The sequence below is a fragment of the Zosterops lateralis genome (genome assembly GCF_965231275.1).
Source record: "Zosterops lateralis genome assembly, chromosome: 26".
Taxonomy (NCBI): Eukaryota; Metazoa; Chordata; class Aves; order Passeriformes; family Zosteropidae; genus Zosterops; species Zosterops lateralis.
The window spans coordinates 5978393-6006024 of record NC_139786.1 but is presented as its reverse complement, the minus strand read 5'-3'; the positions used below and the strand labels follow the sequence as shown (position 1 = coordinate 6006024).

Below are 27632 nucleotides of genomic sequence, written 5' to 3'. Positions count from 1 at the left end.
ATGAATCATTCTGCCTTTGCAAAACACACAGAATAATAGCGAAAATACAGAACAATACAGAGTTTGCTGCTGCAGTAGCAATTTATGTTGAGACATTCACAACTGCCAGGACTGTTGTTGAATTTCCTTGGCATGGATTTCATTCCTAATTCCGTGGCACTTTCTGGCGTGGTGCTGGAATTTCTCCTGCCTCCCTGGCAGTGGGATCAGCAGCCTTTAATCTGCACTTTGAATTCTGTGGGAATTCAGGGAAATTCTCTTTGTGCATCACCTCCACCTCCCTCCACTGCACAACTTTTTCCTGACATCCAATCCATTTTCCTCTGACTTTCCTAAGCAAACCCTTCTGCTTCCTCCAATGTATTTTCATTTATCAGGGTCAGCCAGCTCAGCTTTTTTTTTCTCCTAGACATTTTTTTTTTTTTTTTTGTGGAATCAGTGCAGGGAACAGTTTTACATTAACAGTGCTCATTGCACAGCTCTTGTTCTGATGTCCCCTGTGATCTGTCTTACCTTCATCTTAATGGAAGGCTTTTTTCCAGTCCAGCAATCCAGCAGCTCCTTTCTTGAGAGCTCATTTGGAAGCACAGAGAGTTTTGTGTTTTGACAATTTGGCATCTTCTTCTCCCCTTTCAACCCGAATCTGCATTAAAATATTCATTTTAATCTCTGTCATATAATTGATGCTTCAGCAGTTTGTGCAGCAAATGAGCCTTTTTTTTTTTTTTTTTTTAAGTGCAAGAAATGAGCAAAATGGGCTGGAAAAAGTGGGGTGGGGAGGCAGATGGTGGGGCCAGGCCAGGCAGTTCCAGCAGCACTGGGAACGTGTGGCTGGAAAGCTCCTCCTGTGTGAGAAGTTGAGGGCTCGGGGCACTGCAGACAGAGCCAGGCAGTCACTTCCATCCATCATCTCCACGTGGAGGAAAAGGCAGCCAGAAAACCCTGGAGACCTGTTGGAGCCCTGGGAGCTGAGAATTTCAGGCTTTCTGTGCTGAAAAACACTGACCCTCCACCTGAATGGAACAGGCTTCCAAAATTGAGTGACAGTACTGGGATTGTGGGTGTGGGATTTGAATAGAAGTGTGTGATATTACAGGGTGCAAAACTTGGAGTTTAAGGTTTTACTGTATGGTAATATATATAAGGCAAGATGAAGGATTTAAGGTGTAGGTTTAGCTCTTCTTTTTCACCTTCTTCGTGGGTTTGGGTGGTGGTTTGTAATTCGGTGAATAATCCACATTGGGGGCCACGGGTGGTTCGTTACTGGGCTAAAAATAAAAATAATTTAAGTGTCATTTCTTAATTGGACGTTTAGGGTTTGGAAGACCTCGGAAAGAGTTAGTCAGAGCCATTTTTCACCTTGTTATCCAGAACTCACAACTTGTGAGACTGTGCTATAGATCAGAATTAATAAACATCTGAGCCTGAACATGAAAATTGCATCTCGCAAGTTTTTAATCCCGGCTCTAACAGAACAAAAGAAGATAAAAACCCCACAGCTGCTGCAGGGGTGAGCAGCAGCCTCAGCGCCTTCTGCTTCCAGAGGTGGAAATCCTGGAGGTTTGTTGCTGGAGGTTGGGAATCACCAGCTCTGTGCTTTTCTCTCAATTAGAGGCTCCTCAGGGAAAACTTCCCTTTGTCAGCATTTGTGCCAGGTGCTCTTTTTTCCTGCAGCACCTGAGGAGCAGGGAGAGGGAAATGGGAATGGAACATGGGGAGAAGGTTTGGGTGTTGGATACTTGTGAATCCCATTGTGGTGCCAACAGAGCAATTTCGTGCTGGTCTGACCCCACAACACCCCAAAATAATAACAAAAAACCTCTAATAAAGCAATTTTTGTTTCATCTCAGAAACACACTCCAAGCACTGCTGAACTGCTGGACAGTATGGAGAAAAGAATAATTTAAATCAGACAATCTTTCTCTTCTGGCTTTTCAGTTTATCAATGTGTTGTTGGGTTTTTTTCCTCGTGGTTTAGCACTATCTTGACTTCCTGGGCAGAAATGCTGGTTTAAGTGTGGCTTTGGCTGCACTGCCTCTTTATCTGCTTCTTTTCCTGAATGCTGTGGGCATAAATAATCTTGAATTTATCAAATTTGCTTGCCCCAGTAGATATTAAACACTGGTAACGTGGGGGTTCGAGCACACAAATGCTGCCTTGGTGGGCAGTGAGTGAATAAAATCCATAAACTGAATTAAATCATTCTTGTTATGTGCTGCTTTCCTCGTCCTGCTTTTCTTCAGCTTCCACACGAGGCTGTCCTGTACCCACAGCCTTGCTTGATCCTGTGAAAATGGGAAAATTCTGTATTTTCAGGCTGGAAAACCAAAAACCTCACATTCTCTGGAAATTTCCATCTCAGTTCCACAGAGCCTTTCTGACTGTGCCCCTCTGAGATTTCAGTTTATTAATACTCCTGGTGCAATGTGAGCCTGAGTGCCTCTGGGCTGGGCACTGATTGGATTTGCCAGCACAAACACTGGGGCTTAATTGAGCCCTGAATTATTTGTGGCTGCCCCGTGCTCACTTCCTCCACAGCCTCTTCCTCTATTAACTTTCATTTCTCTGTTCTGTTGCAGAGCAAGGAAGTGGGACTGCAGCTCCAGGAAGACTTGATGAAGGTCCTGAATGAACTCTACACGGTAAATCAAACTGGTTTCTTGGCAGAAGGGAGAAGTGTTGGACTTGTCCCACCAGGACTGAGAAAAGGCTGCACTCCCTGCTACAAAGCTCCATAAATCCCTTTTTTTCCCCCCCCACCTCTGTCCTGGTGTTGTTTCAGCTCTCTTAAGTGTTGGTTCCCCAACGATTGATTTGTTACTTTGCAGCAGTGATAGTTTTTTAAAAAAGAGCCAGAAATGGGAGAATTATTTCCAAATGGGTCAAAAAAATCTTGGGGTTTGAGCCTTCAGAGGCACCACTGAGCTTTTTTGTCCCTCAGCTCTCAGCAGAACAGCTCCTTTTAGAGGAAGAGTTTCCCTTCTGGGCTTTTTGCTTCTCAGTAAATCCACTGGAGACACAGGAGGAGGAAGAGGAAGGATCCCCAGGGGTTCATGTGCTGCCTGGGGATTTTCCTTCTCCTCACACACATGAATGGAAAAGGCCTCTTGCTTGATGAAAATTCTGCTTTCTGCAGCTGTTACTGGGCAAGTTCTCTTCTTCAAAAGCAGAACTGGCTGTTGAGTGGCTCAAAATGCCTTTTATTTTGTCCTTCCTCAGTGATTTGTTGGGTCATGACACTGAGGTTTAATGCTCTGGTCTCTTCCTCCTTCCAAAAGGTGAGGCAGGGTTGTTTCTCAGGCTGTGGCACATTGACCCTGTGGTGAAATTTGGGGTAAAAATCAGTGTTACAGAGTTTCAGGGGGTTCCTTGAAATTTCCTCTATCAGTAAAATGCAGAGAGGGAATTGTTTCATTACAGTTTGTTAAACTTAGAGCCTCAAAGCCAAATATTCAGGCAAATGAGCACTCCAGGAATGGTTTTTGAGGGAATAATTATCTCAAATGTGAATCCTGTCATGGATGAGATCCTAAGGAAGTACGTGGATCTGCCTCTACAAACAGATTTTAGGAGCTGAGATCAGTCTCTGATCCAAGTTCAGCTGGCTCTGGAGTGGCTGCTGAGTGGAGTTTCATGGACAGGGGATCATTTCTGGGTGCCAGGCTCTGACGGGTCATTTTTTGAGCCAAATAGTGAATTCTGCTCATTTCTCTACCCCTGGAAGGAAGAGCTTCCAGAATTCAGCCTTTGCTAAACAAACTGGGATAAGGTATTGATATTTTTAATGACAGTGCTGGGAATTTGCAATCTGTTTATTCATTCCTCCTGCTGCAGAACTCTGAATTGTCCCTTCACCAGAAAACCTTTTCCTTTGCAAAAAGCCACTTCTGACCATACTAAAAGATGATATTTTTTTTTTGCTGGAATTAAAGCCACCCCACCAGTGATTAAATTTAGTGGTACTTTAGAAGCAATTCCACCTCTTTTTCTGCTGGATGTGGCACTCAGGGCTCTGGGCTGGGTGACAAAGTGAGGCTCAGCCAAAGGTTGGATGATCCTGGAGATCTTTCCCAACCTCAGTGATTCCCTAATTCAATATACAAAAGATTGGCACAATCCCTGCTTTTAGGCAAAGGGGATCTGGGTGAAATTTTTACTTTATCTACACAAACAAAACACAGAGGGTTGTCCCAGCCTGTCATTTTTTTTGTCCTCTGCCATTTTGCCTTCAGAGAGTCCCCAGTGTCCCCACACCAGAGCCTGTGGCAGCCAGAGTGGCACAAAACCATTAAAAACCCATTAAAACTGGGATTTCTCCCTCTGCTTTTGCTCTCTCTGAGCAAGAGAGGAGAAGCAACTCCTTTGCATCCATTATTATAATTTCTAAACGCCTCCTTTATAGTCTGAGCATCTGCAGGGGCCGGGAGTGGGGTGCGTGAATTATTCAGGATGTTCTTTAGCACTGGCTGCAGTCACATTCCCTTTCATGTTTAAATCCAGAGTCTCTTTGGCTCTGGGACCTCTGCTGATCACTGCAGAGGGGGAGCACAGCCCTCCTGAGTAAAATTGTGTTATGTTCTGGTGCAAAGTAGCTGTAAACGGGTTTTCAGCTGAGATAAATCGAATTATTCACCAGTGGAGCCTTTATTGCTGCTGGAATGGGTGACTTGATGCAATTGTGCTTTTTTTTTTTTTTTGCTCCCTCTGTGAGTGTTGTACCATGTTTGTTTTGGTTGTGGGATTTAAATTGTTTTGCATTTATGGATAAAAAACTGGTTTACATCTCGTGTCCTTTGGTTCTGCTTGCTTAACACAAATCTAGACATTAATATCGCGTGAAACAAATGGGAATTTTGTGACTGTGAGGGGGATATTTATCTATATTTACTTATAAAAATGTGCTATAATGGAAGTTGACCATACAGCACAGGGTCCAAGTCTCCCTAAATGCAAAAACCACACTTGTTTATTAATTTTTTTTTTTATTAGAGGAGGTGCCCAGAAGTACTTTCATGTCCCAAATTTGATTGAACAAACTGAGTGGCTCTTGCAGGGGCTGTGCTGGGGCTGGATTTCCATCCTGTGCTGTTTAAAGCTCTGATTCACCCAGATGAAAGGCTGATAGGGCTCCCTTCAGGAACCTTACCTGCTGATGAAAAGCTCTCATTTTCCTGCCATATCATTTCCTTTGAGCAACTCAAGGAAGGCTGGGTTTAGTCTGCAGCCTCCTTTTTGGTTTTGTGCTTCCCTGTGCAAGAAGGCACACGCCAAAGTCAAACAAAGCAGCAGCTGCAGAATCACCCACTTCTGATTTCAGATTCATTTTGAGAGCCACACTGGCTCAGGCACCTCCTGCCCTGCTTTTCTGACCTGGGAACTTCTCCCTGAGTGTTTCTTTTTTCTGGTTCAGGTATTTCAGGTCATTTTTTTGATCCTTGCCTCACCAGGGGCACCCTGAGCATTGGTTTTTGTTGTCTGCAGGTGATGAAAACCTACCACATGTACAACGCCGACAGCATCAGTGCCCAGAGCAAGCTGAAGGAGGCTGAGAAGCAGGAGGAGAAGCAGATTGGGAAGTCAGTGAAGCAGGAGGACAAGCAGACCCCGCGCTCCCCCGACTCCACCTCCAACGTCAAGTTCGAGGAGAAACACGTCAGGAGGAGCTCAGTCAAAAAAATCGAGAAGATGAAGGAGAAGGTATTGATGCCCAGGAGCCACTGGTGTGCCCTCCTCAAACCCAAATGCCACTCTTTGGGCAGGTTTTGTTTAGCACTCAGCTGGGGGACAGGAAAACCCTGCAGCAGGTGCAGTTTAGGTGCAGTTTGTGTTGTCCCAGAGAATACAGGCACGGCACAAAAACCTTAAACCAGCTTAGAGTGGGAGAGCAGCAGTTGCCTGCTGGAAAGCTGTGGTTAGTGGGATTATTTTTGTTGTCCAGAGCACAAGGCCTGTGCTCCAGAGAGCCCAGAATTCCCAAGCTGGCTTTGAGGGCAGAAACAGTGACCTCAGCAATTGGTCACCATCAGTTCAGCTCTAAGGTTCAAAGCAATAGAAGGAAAGGAGTTATTTTGGAGTGGATTTAGGCTCTGGAAGGACCACGCTCAGGCCTTGGAAGAGCTGAGGTGTCTGTAGCAGCCCTCAGACTCTCATGGGCTTCTCTGATGGTGCTGGAGCTGGGCCATAACCTCCTAAACCCCACCTTGTCCCTTCATTCCTCCTTTAATCTTCCCCATCCCACAGTCTGAAGACTTTCAATCCAGAGTAGCAGTGCTTAATTAAAACAATTAATCTGCATTTCAAGTCTTGGAGTCCTGGCAAAACTGGAATTCAAATGGGCAAAACCTGTGTGAGCAGAGTGAGATTTGTTCAGTGCTCTCTGGTGTTACTCAGGGTGCTGCTCACCTCTTTTCATGCCGCATTCTGGTTTTTGTTGTCTTTCAGCGCCAAGCAAAGTACACAGAGAACAGACTGAAGGCCATCAAGGCCAGGAACGAGTATCTGCTGGCCCTGGAGGCCACCAATGCCTCGGTGTTCAAGTACTACATCCACGACCTGTCTGATCTCATTGATGTAAGTGCTGCTGAGGGGGCCAGGAGCCTCCCACGCCCCTCTCCTCCTTCTGCACAGCTGGAAACCTCTGCACAGCTGGGCTGGGCAGCCTGGGGGTGCCGGTGGGCTGATAATTGGTCATTAAGGAGCTTTTCTCAGTGGCCACCTCTGTTATACAGACAGGAAATGTGGCCCTGAGAGGGAAAAGGAGGAGCTGCTTCAAACCCAGCCCCGGTGTCACCCTGCTGCCTGACATTTTCATTGGACTGTTTCAAGCAAAGCCACAAGATTTTTAACTCAGAAGCATGCTTGAAAAAAAAAAAAAAAAAAAGGAAAAAAGGGATTTTTAACTGTAGGAACAGTAGAGAAGAAATTTGGCACAAGAGAGGGAGTTCAGAAGTGTTTCCTAAAGCTGCTTTTAGCTAGTTTTGAGAAAGTCATTGAGTTATGGAATGTTCTGAGTTGGAAGGGATCATCCAGTCCAGCTCCTGGCTCTGCACAGACACCCCAAAATCCCACCCTGGGCCTGAGGGAGCTGTCCAAGCCCTCCGGAGCTCTGGAAGGTTTGGAGCTGTGCCCATTCCCTGGGGAGCCTGGGCAGTGCCCCAGCACCGTCTGGGGGAAGAACCTTTCCCTGATCTCCATCCCGAGCCTCCCTGACACAGCTCCAGCCGTTCCCTCACATCCTTTCCCTGCCCAGCAGAACAGATTTCAGCCTCTCCACCTCCCAGGGAATATATTTTGCTCCTCATTCAGGGGACAGCAATTCTGCTTTGGGTAAAACGCACCTCAAAAAAACCAAAAAAAAACCAAAAAACCCTCAAAATTCTGATTTTTGAAAACTCAGCAAAGGCAGTCAGGAATGCTGAGGGTTTTTATTTTTGCCAAGGATGGAACCTTCAGCCTGGACATGCTGAGTGTGGGCTCTGCTGGATCCTGTTCCCCTCCCAAGGCCATCCCTGCTGGAAGCACTCGGCTGCAGAGCCTGGAGGAGCAGGGAGTGATGAACACAAGAGTCTCTAGACACAGGCAATAAAGAGCACTCAGATCTCTATTAATTACCCAGCTATTAGAATAACCAGCAGTCTGTAGGTTACATTTATTCAGTGATGATAAGCTCAGCCTGGAGTGCTCTTGTGCCAGGTGTTGATTTAAACCTGTCCTTTGGAGGTCAGGGCTGTCACTGGGAGTGGGTTTGAAAAATGCTGTTATTTCCAAACGTTGTGGTTTGCAGGATTGCTGCTCTGGTGTGTTTATTCCTGCTGCCTTTTCAGGAGCCCTGTTTGGGTTAACATTTGCTCAGCCTTAATTGTGTGGCCCTGGGTTTTTAACAAATTAGAGCTCTCTGTGTATGTTTCTATCAGAGCTACAAGATTGGGATTAATTTCACCAGCATCAGCCTCATTGAATTGTTTTAATTTATTTTTTTTCATCTAAAGCCCTGACTCTCAAGTCTTCCCCCAAATTCTGCCTGATTCAGTTGTGTGTTCTTGGTGTATTTTTATGAATCACAGGTAGCAAAGAATCCAGTTGGGTTTCACAAGGCCAGGATAATTTCTAAGCACAGAGGTGAGGTGTTTTCAGCAGGACAGGACAAATCTGGGCTTGGAAGGAAGGGCTGCTCTCCCTGGGCACTCCCAGCTGTGTCTGGGGCATGGCAGAAAAAGAATCCAAACTTCTGAATTTAGGGATTTATCTGTTCCTAGAGACATTCTCTGTCATGGCTCTGGTGAGTCCCTGCCCTTGGAGCATTCAGTTTAATTCTACAAGTTCCCATCATCTTCAAAATTAAAAGTTTTATCTGCTCTGTGTTCAGGCATGGAAAAATGTGGGACTTGTCTGGGAGCACAGGAGATGGAGTTCAGTTATCGCATTGTTAAGATGCAGGGAAAATAGATTTATTAATGCCTTTGATCCTGAAGGATTGAAAATTAACAATTATAACCAGTGATGGTTATCTGAGCCATCTGACTTGAATAAAAATGTGAAATTTAAGCCAGACTGTAATGCCTTCCCTCAATCTAATCATTTGATGATATTGAATTTTGAAATATAATATAAAAGTAAGCTTCAGAGTTGCTTACAAGGAGATTGTGTTAGGCCAAACAGCTTTAAACTTTCTGTTTAATGTCATGTTTATCCAGCACATTGTTCCCTCTGCAGTGTGCAGGGAAGGATAACAGGGAGTTAATTCTTTGTTGAGAGTTGAGAGCCATAAATTGTTTCTGCCATAGCCCAGTAGTTTTGAATTTCCTGACTTTGGGGACCGAGGCAGCTCTTTGATGCTAATGAAACATTACAGTAATGGGGAAGTTTGCATTAACTCATATTTGTAAAAGGGTCACTGGGACAGGATTGAGAAAGAAAAAAAAAGATAAAAACGTGTGTGTGAGTCCCAGAGCTTGCTTTGCCCTTCTAGGAATAGGTGTGCCATGGCTGCTCACTCCAGGGTCTCATCCTTCCCCTTCCAAATGTCAATTGCATTTTAAAACAAAGGGCTTTTCCCCCTTAAATCTTCTATTTTTGAGGCCTGTTTGAAAGCTCACTGGCAAAGGGTTAATCAGCTGTCATGTTGGGAAGTGAATCTGAATGAGTTATCATTAAATTCTTATAAAAAATTGATTTCCTTTGAGAACGATTCCATCAAACATTTATATAACCCAGAAAAGGGATGGCAGGACTGGTGCATTTATAAACATGGAACACTGGACTAAAAAAAAAAAGCCCTTTGAAGGGTTTGGGAATGGGCTGGGAAATGGTTTTTTGTCAGAGGCACAATACATTCTGCCTGAGCGAGGTGTGGGGTGACACATGAACTTCCCTTGGCATTCCCAGTCCTCCCAGTGCATTTCTGGGGACAGACTGGTCACACTGGGAGGCTGCACGAGCTCCAGTCCCACAGCAGGAGTTGTGTTCAGTTCTGGGCTCTGCAGCTGAGGAGCTGCTGGAGGGGGTCCAGCAGAACCCACAGAGATGATTTGGGGTCTGGAGCATCTCCCTGATGAGGAGACACTGAGGGGGCTGGTCAGGCTGGAGAAGGAAGGGCTGAGAGGGGATCCCATCAATCCATACCAATATCCATCAATCCATACGAATATCTGTCAATCCGTACAAATACCAGTCCATACACATCTCCCATCAATCCATACAAATATCCCATCAGTTCATACAAATATCCAGCTGTCCATACAAATATCCATCAATCCATGCAAATCTCCGCAGGGGATGTCAGAGTGGTGCCAGGCTCTGTTCAGTGACAGGACAAGGAGTAATAAACCACAGCACAAGACCTTCCACCCCAACACGAGGAGGAGCCTCTGTCCATGAGGGTGGCAGAGCCCTGGAGCTGCTGTCCAGGGAGGTCCTGGAGTTTCCCTCTCTGCAGACACCCCAAACCCACCTGGACATGCCCCTGTGTCACCTCCAGGTGACTCTGCCTTGGCCTGGGTGATCTCCTTGCTAACCCAAAACTTGTGTGAAAAGGAGTTGAGTGCTGCTGTTGAATCCATCCTGATGCTGATCCTTGTCCCAATCCCATTTTCCCCCACAGCTGCAGGACCAGCCCTGCAGAGTGAGCAGTAGCTGTGAGTGCCTCTTGATCCAAGGCTGCCTCCACACGTGCAGATTCTCAATCAAGCCTCTTTTGTTTTGCTTTTTTGTTTTGGTTTGGGTTGGTTTTTTGGGTTGTATTATTTTGCTTGGCTGGTTTTGTTCTTTTCTGATTGAATGCAAAGTCCCTTAATTCTGTGCCTGCAGCCTAACCAGCAACTGCAGCTCTTTTTCCAAGGCTTCACACCTGCCACAGCTTGTTTGGCTTCCAGCACTCAGTGGCAGGAATTCTGTGGGAGCAGGGAATGGTCCAGCAGTTTCTCTTCCCTCTTCCCCCACCCCTTCTTCTTCTTCTTTTTTTTTTTTTTTTTTTTTTTTTTTTCCCCCTCTGGGTTTGCAAACAATGACAGTGATGAGACCCAAATGATGGGCGAGGAGGAGTTTTCATGTGAATTTTGCTTACAGAGCAGCACAGCAATCAAGCAGATGGTCTCTTTCTTTCCTTTTTGGATATTCTCTCCTCGTGGATGGAATCTTGCTTGCAATTCCAAGAAGGTGGGCTCCTTCTTGCTCACTTGATGAGATGGCTGAAAAATCCAGGCTGGTTTTGAGCTCATGCTAATGAAAAGCTCCTTTTTTTTTTTTTTTTTTTTTTTTTTCCCCCCCTCTTCTGAAACATAAAAACTTGGCTCTGCAGCCGTGGTGGAAATGAAGCTGCTTGATTGTCTCCCAGTGACATCATCCCAGTGTCAGCCACAGCCAGGAAATTCTTGACCATAACCACTTCTTGCTTCAAAGCTTTTTTGCTCTTCTGTTTCACCCCAGCAAATGAAATCATCCCAACTGGTGGCTGCTGGGTTTTGGATGACTCTGTTTCCATGTCCAGGTCATGCTCCTCCTTGCTGAAGTACAAGGAATGAAGTTTGCTGGAATGATGGGATTATTTGGCCTTCATAGGTGATCCAAATCCTGTGTCTTGTCTCTCCAATAGCACTTCAGTGCCTTGCTTTCCTCTTCCTTTGAATGATGTTATTTAAGGATTTTGGAGTGTATTCATAGGAACAAGACCCCTAAAAGTCAGGTTAGAATTGAGGGAAATCCCCTGCCCTGCTGTTGAACTTGGCTTTTGGATGAAATTAGTCTCTAATACTCCAATGAGTCTCTAAAACTTCTAAGAAAAATCCACAGACTGTCATAATAATTTAAGCTTATATTTTAGCTGATAATTCAAGGTATATAATTATATAACATGGTGATTAAATCTGCACGGGGTTACAGGCTGAGGTGCTCTGTGCAGACAGTGTGGGATGTGGGATCTCCTGTCCACATGGATGACCAAAAATCCCGCAACTCCTTCCCCATTCCTACAACTCCTGCCTTTGGAAGTGTTCAGATCCCCATTCTGGAGCTTCATTCCCTTTATTCACCTGGCACTGTGTGTGCCTTTCCAGCAGTGCTGTGACCTGGGCTGCCACAACAGAGCCCTGAGGATGTTCCTGATCAACCCACGGGTTCATCCCCAAAACAGCCTCTGAATTTTGAGATTGGAGAAATCAATTTAAGAAACCTAAATGCGTTTTTTTTGCAGCATGTTGAGTGTGCAACCTGAGCTACTTTTTAGTGGTGCTTTTTGCATCCTCCTTTATTCACTTGGGCTCCGTGTGTGTCTTTCCAGCAGTGCTGTGACCTGGGCTACCACAACAGAGCCCTGAGGATGTTCCTGATCAACCCACAGGTTGATCCCCAAGACAGTCCCTGAATGTTGAGATTGGAGGGGCCAATTTAAGAAACCTAAATGATGGAGGGGTTTTTCTGCAGCATCTTCAATAATTCCCAAGGCAGCCTCAGAATTCTGAGATTGGAGGGGCCAATTTAAGAAATGTAAATTCTGGGATTTTTTTGAGCGTGTGATCTGAGAGCACAGATGCTTTGCAGTGGTTCATTTTGCATCCTCCTTTATTCACCTGGGCCCCGTGTGTGTCTTTCCAGCAGTGCTGTGACCTGGGCTACCACGCCAGCCTCAACAGAGCCCTGAGGACGTTCCTGTCGGCCGAGCTGAACCTGGAGCAGTCCAAGCACGAGGGGCTGGACGCCATCGAGAACGCCGTGGAGAACCTGGACGCCAACAGCGACAAGCAGAGGCTGATGGAGATGTACAACAACGTCTTCTGCCCGCCCATGAAGTTCGAGTTCCAGCCACACATGGGGGACATGGTCAGTGTGGGACCTTCCTGCAGCTCCCTGCCTGTTTGTTGCCCTTGTTTTTGGTAAATTCTCCCCCTCTAGGGCTGCCTGTTTGGGTCTTTTGGGAGGCTGAAAGGTGGGAGATGATGTGGAGATTAAGAAGAGGCATTTGTATTTTACTTTCTTGGCTGTCAAAGCTGGATGATCTCCAGAAGTCCCTTGCAACCCCAAAGCTTTTGTGAAAAGGAGCAAGTGCTGCTCTCAAATCCAAGCTGATCCTGATACTGATCCATGGCCCTTCAGTGGAGGTGAAAATGCTTAATTAGTGTTTCCTACTCCCATTTAATGTTAAGCCTTTTCTTCAACCCACAGGTTAATCCCCAAGACAGCCTCTGAACTTTGAGATTGGAAGGGCCAATTAAAAAAACCTTAATGCTGGTCTTTTGCAGTATCTGGGTGTGCAACCTGAGAGCACAAATGCTTTGTAGTGGTGCTTTTTGCATCCTCCTGGTGAGTCAGGGCTGTCAGAGGACTCCTCATTTCTGGCAGGGCAAACCCCTCTCTTTTTTGGGTTTATCAAGATGTAGTTGCTCAGCTGGGAGCTGTTGAAAAATTCCACAAGCTGAAATTGGTTGTGAATGGGAGCACATGCACAGTGTGACAATTTAGGTCACTTGGTTGGATGTCCAGATTTCCCCCCGAGCACAGACTGGAGGATGGTCTCTTGCAGGCAGTCTCTTCTCTTGGGCTGGGAATTACAGCCACTGCTCCAGGCCCTTCTTTGTCTCTCCCGTTTAAAGTGAAACCTTCAGACTGTAAATGACCTTTCCTGGATTTTTCTGTGCTTGTGATGCTGTAAGATCGTGAGAAGGAAAGGAATTACCTGCAGAGTCTCATTCAGGAGCAGCTCCCATTCACTGAATCATTTATCTTCTCAAGGCTGGAGGAGTGTTTAGAAATGCAGCTGATGGTCTTGCTGCAATGCTGCTGCATGCAGCAGATTAAATCAGAATGTGTGATCCTGTGTGTGTGCAGGGGTGGGGGGAACTCCCACTTTCAATTTCTGTCTCTGAAGAAAAAGCCTCAGGCAGTGAGGTCAGTGTTTTCTTGTAAAAACCCACACACAAAACCCAGAACAAAACAAAAGGGAAGAGCTGCCTCATGCTGTGGAATGAGAGACTTTCTGAGCAGCTCAGGGAACCTCGGTGTTCTGGTGTCTGTGACAGGTCTCCAGACTCTGCTTTTTTTTATTTTAACTGCCCTGGATTCATTCCAGAGTGACCTGTGCCTTTGCTGTGGAGGTGGTTCAGCTGAGCAGCCCCAGCTCCTCGTGCCCCTACCCCAGGCTGAGCACTGAAACAAATCCCTCATTTTTTATGTGATTTATCTAAATAGGTGGGAAAAAGCACCTCCAGACTCCAAAACACAGTGTTTGGAAAGCAGCTGATGTTTTCTAGCTCTGCTTTCATGTTGCCATCACTTCCTGCTCACTGTTCAGGAGTCACTCTGTAACTGTAAATTCAGTGTCACTCTGAATTTACAGTGTAAATCCAGTATCATTCTATAACTGTAAATTCGGTGTCACTCTGTAAATTCAGTATCACTTTGTAAATCCTCTGCAGTTTGGCAGAACCTTCTCCTCTGGTTGAAATCCAGGTTTTACCAAGTTTTGAAGCTCAGCACTTCAGAGGATGTTTATGTCTGATAATTAAATGAGTAATTGCAGTGCCATGCTGTGCTGCTTCTCCTGCAGGAGTCTCAGCTCTGTGCCCAGCAGCCAGTGCAGAGTGAGTTGGTGCAGAGGTGTCAGCAGCTGCAGTCCCGCTTGTCCACGCTGAAGATTGAAAATGAAGAGGTCAGTGAATAACCAAAACCCAGCAACCCCTCTCAGCCACTTCCAGTGGTTCTTGGGCTCTGATGGTGGAAGAATCTGGTTGGTGTGATCCCTTTGTAATTAACATTTGTGGTAAAATTCACGGCCAAAGCATCTTGCGCGTTAATTATTGTGTGATCTCACAGGAAGGTTTGGGTGTATGGAGAGAATCCTTTAAAATCCCTCCCATATCTCTCTTCCCATCCTTAACTTGATAAGACTGGCTGTGTTGCTGAAGCTAAAATTTGGATAGCAAAGGGGAAAAAAGGAATTTAATATTTTGAAGTGAGTTTGCATAACCTGAATTAGAGTGATTTTTGTTTAATTGGCTGTCCCAAGATGAGAAGATGAGAGGAACGGGGATCTAATCTCTGCACCTCTGTGTTCAGGAACTTTGGAGCAAAATTTGCAACCCTTTTTATGTCTAGAGAGTTGATTGTGGCCTTCAGTAAAAATGCACAGTGCAGCAGAATCCTGTTTGTAATTAACATTTGATGGCCAGTAGATGCAGTTGCAGAAGACAATTAGAGAATCTTTGTTCCAGCTTTCTTTGCTTTGAGGTTAAATTTCTTTCCATCTCCTCCTGCTCCCAGCCCGTGAGATCACAGCTGCCATCCTGGCACAGAGTCCTGGCAGGTTCAGGGTGCTGCCAGCTCTGTGCTTGCATGGACTATGCTGTTAATGAGCCAGAATTAATTACAGCACACAGGGTGTGAAACCAGTAATATCTGTTTATTAGCAAAGTGCTGCAGGGGACTTCACAAACCTCTTGTTGTTTACTCACAACGTAAAAACCTCGAGGTTTTGAGTTCTCCCCTCCTTGCTGGGCAGGTGAAGAAGACGATGGAGGCCACACTGCAGACAATCCAGGACATTGTCACCATCGAGGACTTCGATGTCTCTGACTGCTTCCAGTACAGCAACTCCATGGAGTCGGTGAAATCCACGGTGTCGGAGACGTTCATGAGCAAACCCAGCATTGCCAAGAGAAGGGCAAACCAGCAGGAGACTGAGCAGTTCTACTTCACAGTAAGGAGATGATTCTTAGGGGTTTAGGAGAGGGTTTTTTCCCTCTTTTGGGAAATTCTGCCCTGTGACAGTGATGAGACCCTGGTGCAGCTCTGGCTGTGCCATTCCTGGAGGTGTCCGAGGGCAGGAGAGGCTTGGAGCAGCCTGGGATAGTGGAAAATGTCCCTGCCTGTTGCCAGATGGACACAAAAGAGCTACACTCACACTGTCCAGTTGTGCAAGCAGAAAGAAGCAAGTTTATTTTGGGATTAGGGTTTAAATAGTGTTTGGAACTTGATCAGTAATTGGGCCATGAGGTTGACACCTCTCTGACCCCACTGGTCGGGTTAGAAGTCCATCAATTTGTCCTCTCCCCCGCCCCCCCCCGCCAAAAAAAAAAAAAAAAAAAAAAAAAGCATAGTTTTTCAAAACATCACTCTTTGTTTATGTTATCATGAGTAAGAACTCAAATACAGAAATGCAAAGCATCAGAAAGCTGAAAAAATCAAGGCAACACTTGCCCATCTGCTGGATGATCTTTAGGATCCTTCCCAACCCATTCCATGATTCTGTCATTTTCAATGGGATCTATTCAGAATTATCCTCACAATTAACCCAAAAGTGTCCCTGCCCATCCCCTGGATGATCTTTAGGATCCTTCCCAACCCATTCCATGATTCTGTCATTTTCAATGGGATCTGTTCAGAATTATCCTCACAACAGAGTGCAAAGTGATGCTCCTGTCTAACAAAAAACGCTTCTCTCACTGATTTTGGGCAAGCAGAGGCAGCGTGTTGGGGTTTAAAAATGTGTGGTTTCAACTCTCTGGAAATATTTTGGGTTATCTCTGTTGATTCAGAGGTGGTCTGTGGGTAAATTGTGTCAAATTTGATTTCTTCTGCATGTGAAAAGGAATTTTCTGAGAAAGAACTTAATAGCTTGTAAACATGAAATTTCAAAACTGGTGCAAACTAAAAGAGTGTTTTTAGCTCTTTCATTTTTTGTTATCATCTTACAATTTCAGCCTGCAGAAGCTTTTCATTGAGTCAGTGCTTTTTTCCAAGATGCTAAGAGCTTTTTGCTATTGAATTTCATGCCAGACTGTGTGTCTTTTTCCTAGATCAGATTTATGTCAAACCGTCAAATTTGTTTCCAGTTTCAAAATATTTCAGAGTAGCAGATGAAAATCGTGGGTCTTACCCTCATTAATTTGTCTTTCCTTTGGGCATCCTTCACCTCTTTCTTCCCTTTGCCTGTTAAAAATCTGAATTTTCAGTGCAAATGGCACTAACCTGGCAGGATGGATTATAAAGATCCCAAATCCTTCACTGAAGGTGAATCTGGCTATTGAGAGAAGTGAGTGGAGAAGCTGCTTCAATTAAGGCAGGATTGACCACCCTGCCCAGGGTTATGGAACTGGAAAAGTGATTTTCAATTGAACTCTGGGCATTTCCTCTCTAGAGAGAGCTGTTTTGAGTTCAAACAGGAGAAGGAGGAACCCAGGGCTCAATTTGGATGGGATATTTCTCCCTTTCATGTTGTTGCTGTGGTGTTAGGGAGAGACCCTCTTTAAGCAGCCTGATCAGATGCTGCATTGATCTGCTATTGACCAGGCTTATAAATAGCCTTGATAAGGATTTCCAGCTCTGAACCTCCGAGGAGCAGCTTTTTCAGTGTCTCATAAAACCCTCAGATGGGTACTAATGAGGCTTGAGGGCAGAGCTTTGTGCAGGGGATAAAAAAAACAAAGTGCAGTGCAGAATTGAGATTTAATTCCCTTTTAGCTCATGATCTGCTGAGTGCTGGGGGAGAGGAACTGTAAGAACAACGCTGCATTTAAAAGAATATTTAAAAAAATATTCCATATTAATGTGGACTCAAGGAGGAAATTCCATGTGCTGCATTCCTAGGCAGAGCTCTTGGATAAACACAGGGATGGGAATTCAGTGGAAGGATATTCACTGGAGCATCTCCAGGCTGGAATAATCTCTATTTCCACTGGAAGCACATCCCAGCCTTGCCAGTGCTGATGGATCTCTGGGCTCTGAAGGGATATTTGTACTCTGGGTAATTAAAACTTCCCAGTGTGCAGGGAAGGGTGGGCTCAGCCCTGAGCTGCTGCAGGTGGCTGAGGCAGGGAAAAGCAGCAGCAGCCACTTCAGGGAGCCAAAATCCAGGGATGAGCTGCTGCTGCTGCCATGGTGACAGCCCTGCTTCCCCAGGCAGGGATCCTGGCACTGCTGCCCACCAGGGCACAGCTGGGCACTGGGAAAGGGGGAAATTATTTCGTTCTTTCACCTCTAAACAGGAATAATTTCAGTTCTTTGGCAAAATGTTGGGGTTTTTTACCTCTGGAAAGAGGAGGAAGCAGAACAATGTTGGCTATGTGAGGTGCTTTAGGGTTAGTGGAGGTTTATTTTTGCCAAGGTTCAGACATGGGGAAATGTGGGATAAAATCCTCCTGCTCCTGAGTCCTGCAGCTGGGGGCGGGGTCCTGGTGCTGCTGATCCTGTGGGAAATGGATCCGGTTCCCCCATCCTTGTGTGCCTGGTTTGGAATTTTTCTTGGAGGGGTGAGAGAAGGGAAAATCACAGGGTTTTCCTGGCTGGAGATGGGTCAGGATGTGGAGCAGGGGCAGAAATGTTTTTTTTCCCTATATCCTGAGCACGTTCTGGTTGGGGTTTTGCTTCATCCCCTCCTGCAGGGCTTTGGGCTCAGGGGTGTTGGGGTTTGTAGGTGCCAAATGCTCCTGGCTCAGCCTCCCAGCTGATGTGCCCCTCTGGATTGTCACCCTGCACAAAGGAGGTGGCTCAGAGACATTTCTGCTGCTTTGTTCTGGCTGCACTCAGCCCAGCTCCAGCTGTGCTCTGCTCCAAATGAAATCCTCAGGAGTTCTCCTGTAGTTTGATTATTTTCTTCTTTTTATCCTTTGACTGTTTTTATTACGCCAAAAATCCAGGGGCTAATGGATCTTTGTAATTCGCTGAGAAAAGCCTGAAGCTTTATTTGGAAATTAATTTCTTTTTTTTTTTTTTTTCATCAGCATCCTCGCAACAGGCAGGGAACAGAATGTTAGGCATGAGGAAATAGTAAAAAAAAATGAGGTTCTGCAGCGCATGGGAACATCTTTTTTCTCTTTAAAGTAACCCCTGGTACCTGTTGATGTTTTTTAATGACCTCGAATCCAGAGCCTTGCAAGTCCCAGCGAGTGCCTCTGCCCTGCCCTGCCTGACCCACCTTAGGCTGGGCTTAAGTGTTTAGATCTGCTTCAAAGGGGAGCTTAACTCTGCCAAGGCAGTTGATCTGCGGATCTTTAAGCTGCTGTTTGCAGCTGAGCCTTCCAACCCTCCTGTCCTTTCACCTGTGACTCTGAGACCCCCCCCCCAGAACCAGATTTATCCTCAACTCCCCCACTTCAGACTGGTTATTTTTGCACTTTATTCTCCTTTTCTCCTGCAAAAATTAAACTGATTGATCAAAATATTCTACAGAGCAAAACAGATTCTACAGAGAAATTCCCTCCAAAAAATGTAATTAATTTTTTGTAGTAGTGAGGGCGCTTCCTGTTTTCTTCCAAAACAACAACAACAAAAAATTGAAATATTAATAAAGGAAGCAGGAAATGCTGAGGCTTTCCAAAGGGACTTGATTCTTGTGAAATGTTCCTTTGGATGTTGTCAAGCGAGGGGACATAAAACACGGGCTTTTGGCAGTTAATTAAAGCCATTTTTGTTTGTTGTGTCAGGGCTGGGGAGCCCTCAGGGGAAGCTTCCTCAGTTCCTGGAAGGTTTTCCCTCACTACTGCCTCAGTGTGTGTGTATATTTCTTTATTTCTTTCTTTATTTATGTGTCTATTTTCTACTTGACTCTTTCCATCCTGCACAGAGGCTGCTCCTGCAAAGGCCAAGCAGGGCCCAGGCTCTCCTGTTATTAAAAATAAAAATTTTTACCTCCAGGATTGCAGTCTTATTGTGCAGATCAGAGCTGGAAGGGATTGGATTGAATTGGGGAAGGCTGGAAATGTCCAAGGTCAGGCTGGACAGGGCTTGGAGCAACCTGGGATGGTGAAAAATATCCCTGCCCATGGAACTGGATGAGCTTTGGGGTCCCTTCCCACCTAAACCATCTGAGGATTTGATTAGAATGAGAACATTCATTGTTAGATAAGAATCCTCTCCCTGTGCTCATTCTGCTGGCTGAGGTTTTAAGATCTCTCATCATTCCCAAGGAGAGCTCTGTGATATTTGCAGTTTGTGGTTTTGACTGCAAACAAGTCCCATTTACAATGTGGGCAGCCCCTATACAGCAGAGCATTTCACAGGCTGCAGCTCAGGGAAGATAAATAAAACTGCTCTGAACTGCAAGATAAGAGATGAAAGAGCTGAAATTTTAAAAAAAAAAAAAAAAAAAAAAAAAAAAAAACAACCAAAAAAAAAAAAAAAAAAAAAAAAAACCCCAGCATTTGCAGAGCTGTGGAAAATCAGAGAGCAGTGGGAGAAATGCCTGCCTGGCTGTCCAATATCCCCCTGCACTTCAATAATATCTTTATTTGTTTTGTCCCGTGCCCTCTGTGCAGCCCTGTGGATCATCCAGCGTGGAGGCAGACCCTGAGTTTGACAAGTAAAGTGGGGTGACAGAGGTTAAGTGAGAGAACAAGCACAGTAGCAGCCTTTTAGCTGGTTAAAACAGATTGCTCATTCAGTGCATCCCGCCCTGCCTGCCCAGGGGTGGATGACAGCTCCTCTGATGGCTCAGAAAGATGCCAAACATTCAGCTGATCCCACAGTGGAACAATGGGAATGGTCCTGCAGATGGAGAATTCACAGGAATTCAGAGTTGTTGAGGTTGGAAAAGGACTCTTGCCATCGTTGATCCAAGCTTGGTTGGGCTCAAAATAGAAGTGGCCTGAGCTTCAGACTTGCCCAGATGCATAAGCCAGGACTTAGTTCTTGCTTTAACCATGAATTTCAAAGTTATTCTGTAATTGTAAATTTTGGTGTCACTCTGCAACTGCAAATTGAGCGTAACTGTAAATTCGGTGTCATTGTAAATTTGGGGTCACTCTGAATGTGGGGTCACACTGTAGCTGCAAATTCAGTGTCATTATAACTGCAAATTCAGTGTCATTGTAAATTTGGGGTCACTGTAAATTTGGGGTCACTCTGAACTTGGGGTCACACTGTAACTGTAAATTCAGTGTCACTCTGTAAGTGTCACTGTAAATTCAGTGTCATTCTCTAACTGTAAATTCGGGGTTACTTTAAATTTAGTGTTACTGTAAATTTGGGGTCACTCTATAACTGTAAATTCAGGATCACTCTGAATTTACTGTGTAAATTCAGTATCATTCTATACTGTAAATTCAGTGTCAGTCTGTAAATTCAGTATCACTCTGTAAATTCAGTGTCACTCTAAATTTGGGGTCACTCTATAACTGTAAACCTGGTGTTACTCTCCCCTCCTGTTCACAATCCAGCAACCCAAAGTCTTGACCAGAGAAATGAAATGATCCACTCACTATCCCATTTTTTCCCCCAGAAAATGAAGGAGTACCTGGAGGGCAGGAACCTGATCACGAAGCTCCAGGCCAAGCACGACCTCCTGCAGAAAACCCTGGGAGAAAGTGAGTGTGTGTCCCCAGCACTGCTGTCAGCCAGGCTGTTGCATTTATTGCTCAGGCTGTTGCATTTATTGCATTGCTCAGCCCTGGGCACTGATTTATGTTTTATGAATTCTCTCTGATCTGCACGAGGGAGAGGCCAAAGGGCTCCTGTGGCTGCTTGATGAATGATGAACACCAAAAATGCTTAACGAGGCACTAATGTGCATCACTGATGTGCTGCCCCCTCCTCCTCCATCCTCCCCTCCCTCACACCCCTCCTGGTTATCTCTTCATGATCTCTGCTGGGCCAAACCCACCAGAGATCATTAATTTGTGATTTTACTGATTAATTCAGAATTGTTGATGGGCTGGGCCTTCATTTGTGTGGCAGTTGAGCTGCTCCTCACCTCTGTGGGTTCAGCCACGACCAAACCAATGTATGGGAGGCCAGGCTTTTGTCAGCAGAAGCACAAACAAATTTCAGAGCATGTGAAATATGTTGCCTGTCTAGAGGGCATCAGTCAGGGGGCAGCAGCCAGAACTGAATATTCATTTGTTGTCAGAGCCAGAACAAAGGCAGATTTCTTTCCCTTCATGGTATGGGCAAATCCTGTTGGCCAAAAACACTTCAACTCTGCGTCTAAGTTTCCATAGAAACCTGCCTGCCTTGTGTTTGCAGAGGAGAAGGTTTGAGCAGTGTAAATGTCAGGTCAGGAGCTGGCCCAGCTCAGTCCTGGGCTGTGGCTGGGCCGAGCTGGACTCCCCACAGCTCGTGCTGTGCCAATCTGCTGGATGAGAACTCAGCCAGCATGTGGCCTTTGAAGTGCTTTGCTTTCAGTTTGGAAAGACACTGTCAGACTAAAACACTTCTGGCTGCAGTAATTAAGAGTTTTGTGTTTATCAGGCCCCGACTGCTGGGAGAGATGTGCCTCAGTTTGGGTTGGGTTGGTGAAAGTTGCTGCTCTCCTGTAAAAAGGTTGGCTGAAGCCAAAGTTTTGTGTCCTCAGGGCATTTTTTTTTGGTGCCTCTGAATATCTGGGAGTGACAGCCCCTGTGACTGATCCCATTCCTGGGTCAGAGCTGACCTCTGCATTCCAAGTCCTGTTTCCTCTTAACCTGCCTGCCCCCTGAACCCAGCTCAGGCTGTGCTGGGTGGGGAAAGGAGAGGAAATCAAATGTGATTTCTGTGTGGATTTAAAGGCTCTTTCCTTCATTTGATTTTTGCAAACCAGAGCTTTTCTTAGTGACACCCTGTGAGTGTCAAGGTGAGCCCCAAAAAACCTCCTCCTTTCATCTGTGAGATCAAAAGGAGCTGGGGAAGGGAGGAACATCCCATTTCCCAACCCACAGGAGCAGGTCAATGGTACAAACTGGGGACTGTGCCTAGATTTATCCATAAAATGTCACTTAATTGGGAAATGGGCAAATCAAATCCCCTTCACACATCCCCAGAGCACAGTCAGGGGCTTTACAGGAGGATCTGCCTCCAGCTGTGTGTCTTCAGTGCCTGGCAAATTCAGGGGGTTCTTATTTTTTTATTCTCCTCCCTGCCCCATCCTCAGGTGACATTTTTCAGTGTAAATTGCCTTAATCTGAAGATGACAAGTTCCAGTAATAAAAGTAGCAGCAAGTCATTATGTCCCTGTCCCCATTTGTCACCCTAATGCAGGAGCCCCTCGATGCTGCCATAATCTCTCTGTATGAATATTCCACAATGAAAAAGGGGACAGATGGCTGGAAATTCTGCTGCAGGAATAACATTTTCCTGTGAATTATGCACTGTTTTGGCTCTACGTGGGGAGAGCAAAAGTGGCTATCAAGATGTGCTGGGCTAATTGTGGAGCCATCAGCAATTAGCTGCTGCCCCTCACTCCTCCTTCCACCTCCTCAGGATGCAGGGAGACAACAGGAGGGAATTTCAGCTCAGTGGTGGTTTCACTGATTTTTTTTCATAAAAAAAACCCCCAAGCCTGTCCCACTCCCAGCAGCAAATCCTCCTTTTCCCTGCCCCTTCTGTTGTGATGTTTGAGGTGATGCTGAATTAGCAAGTCCCAAAGCTTTGGCTGCTGCTCCCTCGAAAATTCACTTACAAGTTAATGGGAGTGGTTTATTTTTTTTATAAATATGTTTGTGGAAAACACCCCTGAAACGTCTGTCTCTGGAAATAACTTCAGTGCCAGCACGTTGAGGCTGTGGGCTGACAAATCTGGGAAATGTTTGCACCCTTCCTGAGGGGCTTTGTGAAGCAGAATCTCTCGCCCCACCAGTTCCCCTGGGAAGGAGGGGAGGGACTGACAAGCCCAGTTTTTTTGGCAGAAGTCAACGATTAGAATGCTCAGGGAGGTGATTCCTGTTTTTTTAAAAAAACCCAAGAATTCACAGAGATAGGAGTGCTTGGACAGCCTGGGCTGGGTCCTGGTTGGGTTTGGTGGAGCTGAGCTGGCAGGGATGGGGTTGGTGCTGTCCTTGGAGCTTCTTCCCCTCCTCTCTCCTCTCCTTTCCTCCATCTCCTCCCAAAATCCTCTGTGCAGAAATGCTGAGAGCATTTTCCCATCCTCCTCCTCATGCTGCATTTCTGTGTCTCCTCCACAGGTCAGCGGACGGACTGTGCCCTGGCCAGGTAGGTGTGGCTGAGGGAATGGTGATTTTAGGGAAAATCTGATGCAAATTGGTCATTCCAGATCAGTTACCAGCCCAGGGTATGTGTCTGTTAGAGAAATACTCTGATTTAGAGTCACAGAATGGAATCATGGAGTGGTTTTGGGTGGGAAAGGACATTAAAGCTCCTCCAGTGCCATGGGCAGGGACACCTCTCACTGTCAAATCCCATCCAAGTTGGCCTGGAACACTGCCAGGGATGGAGCAGGAATTGAATCAATTTAATTAAGATTACTATAAATTTAAATTAAAATTTATTATAATTTTAAAATCAAATTGATTATAAATTTTCTAATTAAATTTATTGCAAATTTTAGACTCAAGTTTATTATACATTTTAAAATAAAATTATTAGAAATCTAAAAATCAAATTTATTATACATTTAAAAATTAAATTATTGTATTTTAATCAAATTTATTATATATTTTAAAATATATTTTATTATTAATTTTAAAATTAAATTTATTATAAATTTAATTAATATAAACAAATTCCTTTTCTTGCCCTGGTGTATTTAGTGCAGATCAGGAGCAGGATGGGAAAGTGAGAGAAATTCCTTATTTTGGTGCTCTCACCCAGAGAATGTTCTCCAGATTTACGTTTTTACAACCAAATCCCTGTTCCTTGGAGAGAGGTGGGCCCAGGGTTTATCCACAGGGTCGAGGACCATAAATTGGGAAATGATCCCAGTTTGATCCCAGTGCTCTGCTGGGCCTGGATTACAGCAGGATGGAGAAAAAAACCTTTGAATTTAATATGGACCAATCCCAGAACCAGCACTAAGCTTCTGGTGGGGCTTTATTTGTTAAAATAAATAAATTTTGCTTCCCACCTCCAGATGGGTGTGTTCAGGGGGCTCTGCTGGGCACCAGAGGCTGGGGCTGTGCCTCATCCTGCCTCAATAACAAGAGGAAGGTGATTACCCTCGGCATGGACTCATTACTGCTCTTCCCATTCCTCACAGCAAAACAAAACTGACAGGCCCTAATTAGGCCCTGACATCTGTAATAATAAAATATTATTCATCATGAAACAATTTTTAAATATCAAAGGATCATGCATGCTAACAGTTTGGAGCCCACCCCATTGTCTGTGGCAGCCCGTGGAATTGGATTTTATTTTTATTTTTTTATTTTTCATTCAGTGTTTCTGATTTTTTTTTTTTTAACAAAAGGAATTTCCCCCCAAATTAACACATTGTACAGGCTTTTTAAAAATCACACTTCTAATCCCCTTATTTATAATTCAGCAGCCATCTGCCCTGGCAGGGAATTGGCTGGAATGATGCATTAGGGCCTCTCTGCTGTTATCTCCCTTGCTTCATTTTTACAAGGAACTAAAGGAATTTTAAACCCCAGTAATAAATTTTGAGGGGAAAACCCTGGCAGAGCAGGGCTTTTTTCCCCCCTCTTTTTCTGCCATTAATGTCTACCAAGATCAGCAAATGAGAGCAGACAGACAAGGCTTAGCCTGGCTGGGCTGTGCTGGTGTTCCAGGGGGGTTTTGTGTTATTTATTTATTTGAAACCTTATCAAAACTGTAATAAAGACTCCACAGTGGCAGCTGTTAACAGCACAGGGGGAACCAGCCTGCTCCCACCTGCTCTTCCCTGAGCAATTTATATCAAACTTCACTTCCAGCAAAGCAGCCCTGGATCACAGAATTCCTCCTGGTGGGAATGAAAACGTCAGGGCTGATTTTTGGCAGGGCTCCCTTGCAGGTTTTGGAGTGATTTAAAGTCACTTCAGATTGTTCTGGACTTGATAAATCCAACGAGGCGCTCTGGCACTGTGGTTGACTGGGATATCTGGTCCTTCCCTGCTCCAGAATGGGGTTGGGAGCACTGCAGGGATGAGCTGGAGGATTATCCTGACTCTTCTCTTCTCTTCTGTTTTTCCCTCCTGGACCAGTGGCAGGCGCAGCTCCACCGTGAGGAAGCAGGTAATTAACATTTCCCTCCTTAACGAGGCAGGAGTGTGCTGTGGGGAAGTGGAGGAGTGGTGGAAAACAGATTTTTATCTGTCCCTCCCTGTCTTCCATACTCCTTTCCAGTCTTGTCTGAGAAATTCCTCAAACCTGTATCCAAAACCTCACTCATCTTCTGTGACAAAATTTAAAATTGCTTTGACTCTGTGTTTTGACAGACCTGGAATCAAAAATCCCAAATGGCCTCGAGCTGTTCGGACAGTCCTGGTTTATGGGATCCACATTGTTGTTTCTTGGTCTCCATCCCTTTTATTTCCCCTGGAATCCCTCTGTTAAACCCGTAACTGCTCTCTTGTTGTGCCTTCCTGTAATAATAAAGCCTTACAAAGCCAGGCTTTGTGTCCCTGGCCTTGGGGATAATCTGTTGCTTTTTGGTACCCAAGTGAGCTAAAATGTGTTTCCTTGAGATAGGGAGGCCCCAAAGTATCTCTCCTTGATATTGTAAGGTTAAAGTTTGGGCTTTCCACTTCACACAGCCTTGGGCTGCTGCTTTGGAGTCTCAGAATAAAGACAGCAAGTTGTGATCTTGGTGTGCACAGTCAAACCTTTCTCTTTTTTTAAATAGTTGGTTTTGCTTTTTTTTTTTCCTCCACTCTACACTCCTGCCTGCTGTTGCTGTGAATTCCTCTCTGGGCAGGATTCCTCCCAAGCCATTCCCCTGGTGGTGGAGAGCTGCATCCGATTCATCAGCAGGCACGGTGAGTTCCTCGTGGCCTGGGGGAATTCCTAAAAAATAAAAGTTCCTAAAAAATAAACCCTGATGTTCACACCATGTGGTGCTTGTGCAGGAGCTGCCACAGAAGGAGAAAGGCTCTGATTTTTTTTTTTTTTTTTTTTACATTCCTGGTGTTGTGTGTGCGGTGACCTCTCCAAATAACTGACCTTGCCAATGTTGTTTTGCCAACAATATCCCTTTATTCCCTGCAGAGTTAGCTCCCCATCCATCCACACCACTCGTGCCTCACCTTCCTTTGAGCCCTGAAGTGTGGCCTTCACCAGGAACAATCATCCTCTTCACCAGGAGGAGGAGGAGGAGGAGGAACACTGGGAGGGTTTGAATGTAGGAGGTCAAGCAGTGAATTAATTGTTCACTTACTGCCACAGAGAGATGATTTATGCCTGTTTGGAGGGTTGACCTCTCCCAGCCTTGAATGCTGCGCATTTATTGCGATTTGTTTTCATTTTTTAATGGGTATCATTTATTAGGGGCATGTGAAACAGCTGTTAATTACCACGTGTGGAAAGAGGTGGAATCCATCTTCATTAACCAAGATGCAGGGCCGGGTTAGCAGGTCCTGTTTGCTTCCCTTGTTCCATTCCTGTTTTAGGAACCAGAATCTGGAGTCCCATCCCCATCATCACTTGGAATAACCAAGTTCTAGACTTCTCCTTTAAGGCCATACTTGGATATTTGCTGGAGAAATCCTTGAAACCACATTTACATGGGGGATAAATCATGGCCATCAGGAGATGCTGATTTCACTCAGATTCCAGAACTGGCTTCGATTTTCCAACAGACTCCACTGAGTCCTTTTTAAACGTTTTCCTCCTGGCATTGATCATATTTTACTCCTGGCTGCTCCACTGCTGGTTTATGACTTCCTCTGGGTTGTAAAATCCTCTGGGGATCCTCCAGGGTGAGAGATAACATGAATGGCTGTCAGAGCCCTGTTACTCCAACAGTTTAGAAGGGTTAATAATTTTTCTGCCAATGCTGAGTTCTGTTTTCTCACGTTCTGGACATCTCAGGGAAAGGTGACTTTTAAACCAGCATCCTCCTGCCTGTGTTCTTATTTTTTCCTTTATTCCAGGAGCTGTAGCTGCTGGAGGTGCCATCTTCTTTTATCTAATTTATTTTACCTTGTTACCAGCATCTTCTGTTTCCCTCCAGGTTTGCAGCACGAAGGGATATTCAGAGTGTCGGGGTCGCAGGTGGAGGTGAACGACATCAAAAATGCATTTGAGAGAGGTAAGGGAGAGCTCTTAAAATATCCCAGGAATTATTGCCAGTTCTGAATTTTGTGTGAATGCTCAGAACTGGCCTGAATGCAGCTCTCTCTCCTTTTTGTTCCTTTGATTTTTGTGTTTTCTTGAGTGAGTCCCTCCCAAACACCTCCCTGGTGCTCATTAACCTTGAGTTCTCAGCTGTTTGCTGTTGTGCTTTGTATCCTGTGGAGTGTCTGTATAATAAATATTCTGAACTCAATCTCCTCTCATGTCT

At 45.2% G+C, this 27632-nt stretch overlaps 1 protein-coding gene across 5 annotated transcripts in view; it reads left to right on the top strand.

The window, feature by feature from the left end:
• Nucleotides 1–27632, top strand: part of SRGAP2 (SLIT-ROBO Rho GTPase activating protein 2) — a 98232-nt gene that overhangs the window by 46121 nt on the left and 24479 nt on the right. For 4 of the 5 annotated variants that reach the window (XM_083878464.1, XM_083878465.1, XM_083878467.1 and 1 more), the window contains 11 exons: nt 2581–2643; nt 5483–5698; nt 6443–6571; nt 12089–12313; nt 14037–14138; nt 14988–15185; nt 20703–20787; nt 23359–23386; nt 25336–25366; nt 26049–26109; nt 27303–27380. In XM_083878464.1, the coding sequence (XP_083734590.1) occupies nt 2581–2643; nt 5483–5698; nt 6443–6571; nt 12089–12313; nt 14037–14138; nt 14988–15185; nt 20703–20787; nt 23359–23386; nt 25336–25366; nt 26049–26109; nt 27303–27380 (1216 nt within the window). The remainder of the gene's footprint in view (nt 1–2580; nt 2644–5482; nt 5699–6442; nt 6572–12088; nt 12314–14036; nt 14139–14987; nt 15186–20702; nt 20788–23358; nt 23387–25335; nt 25367–26048; nt 26110–27302; nt 27381–27632) is intronic. The other variant, XM_083878466.1, reaches the window with a different exon arrangement.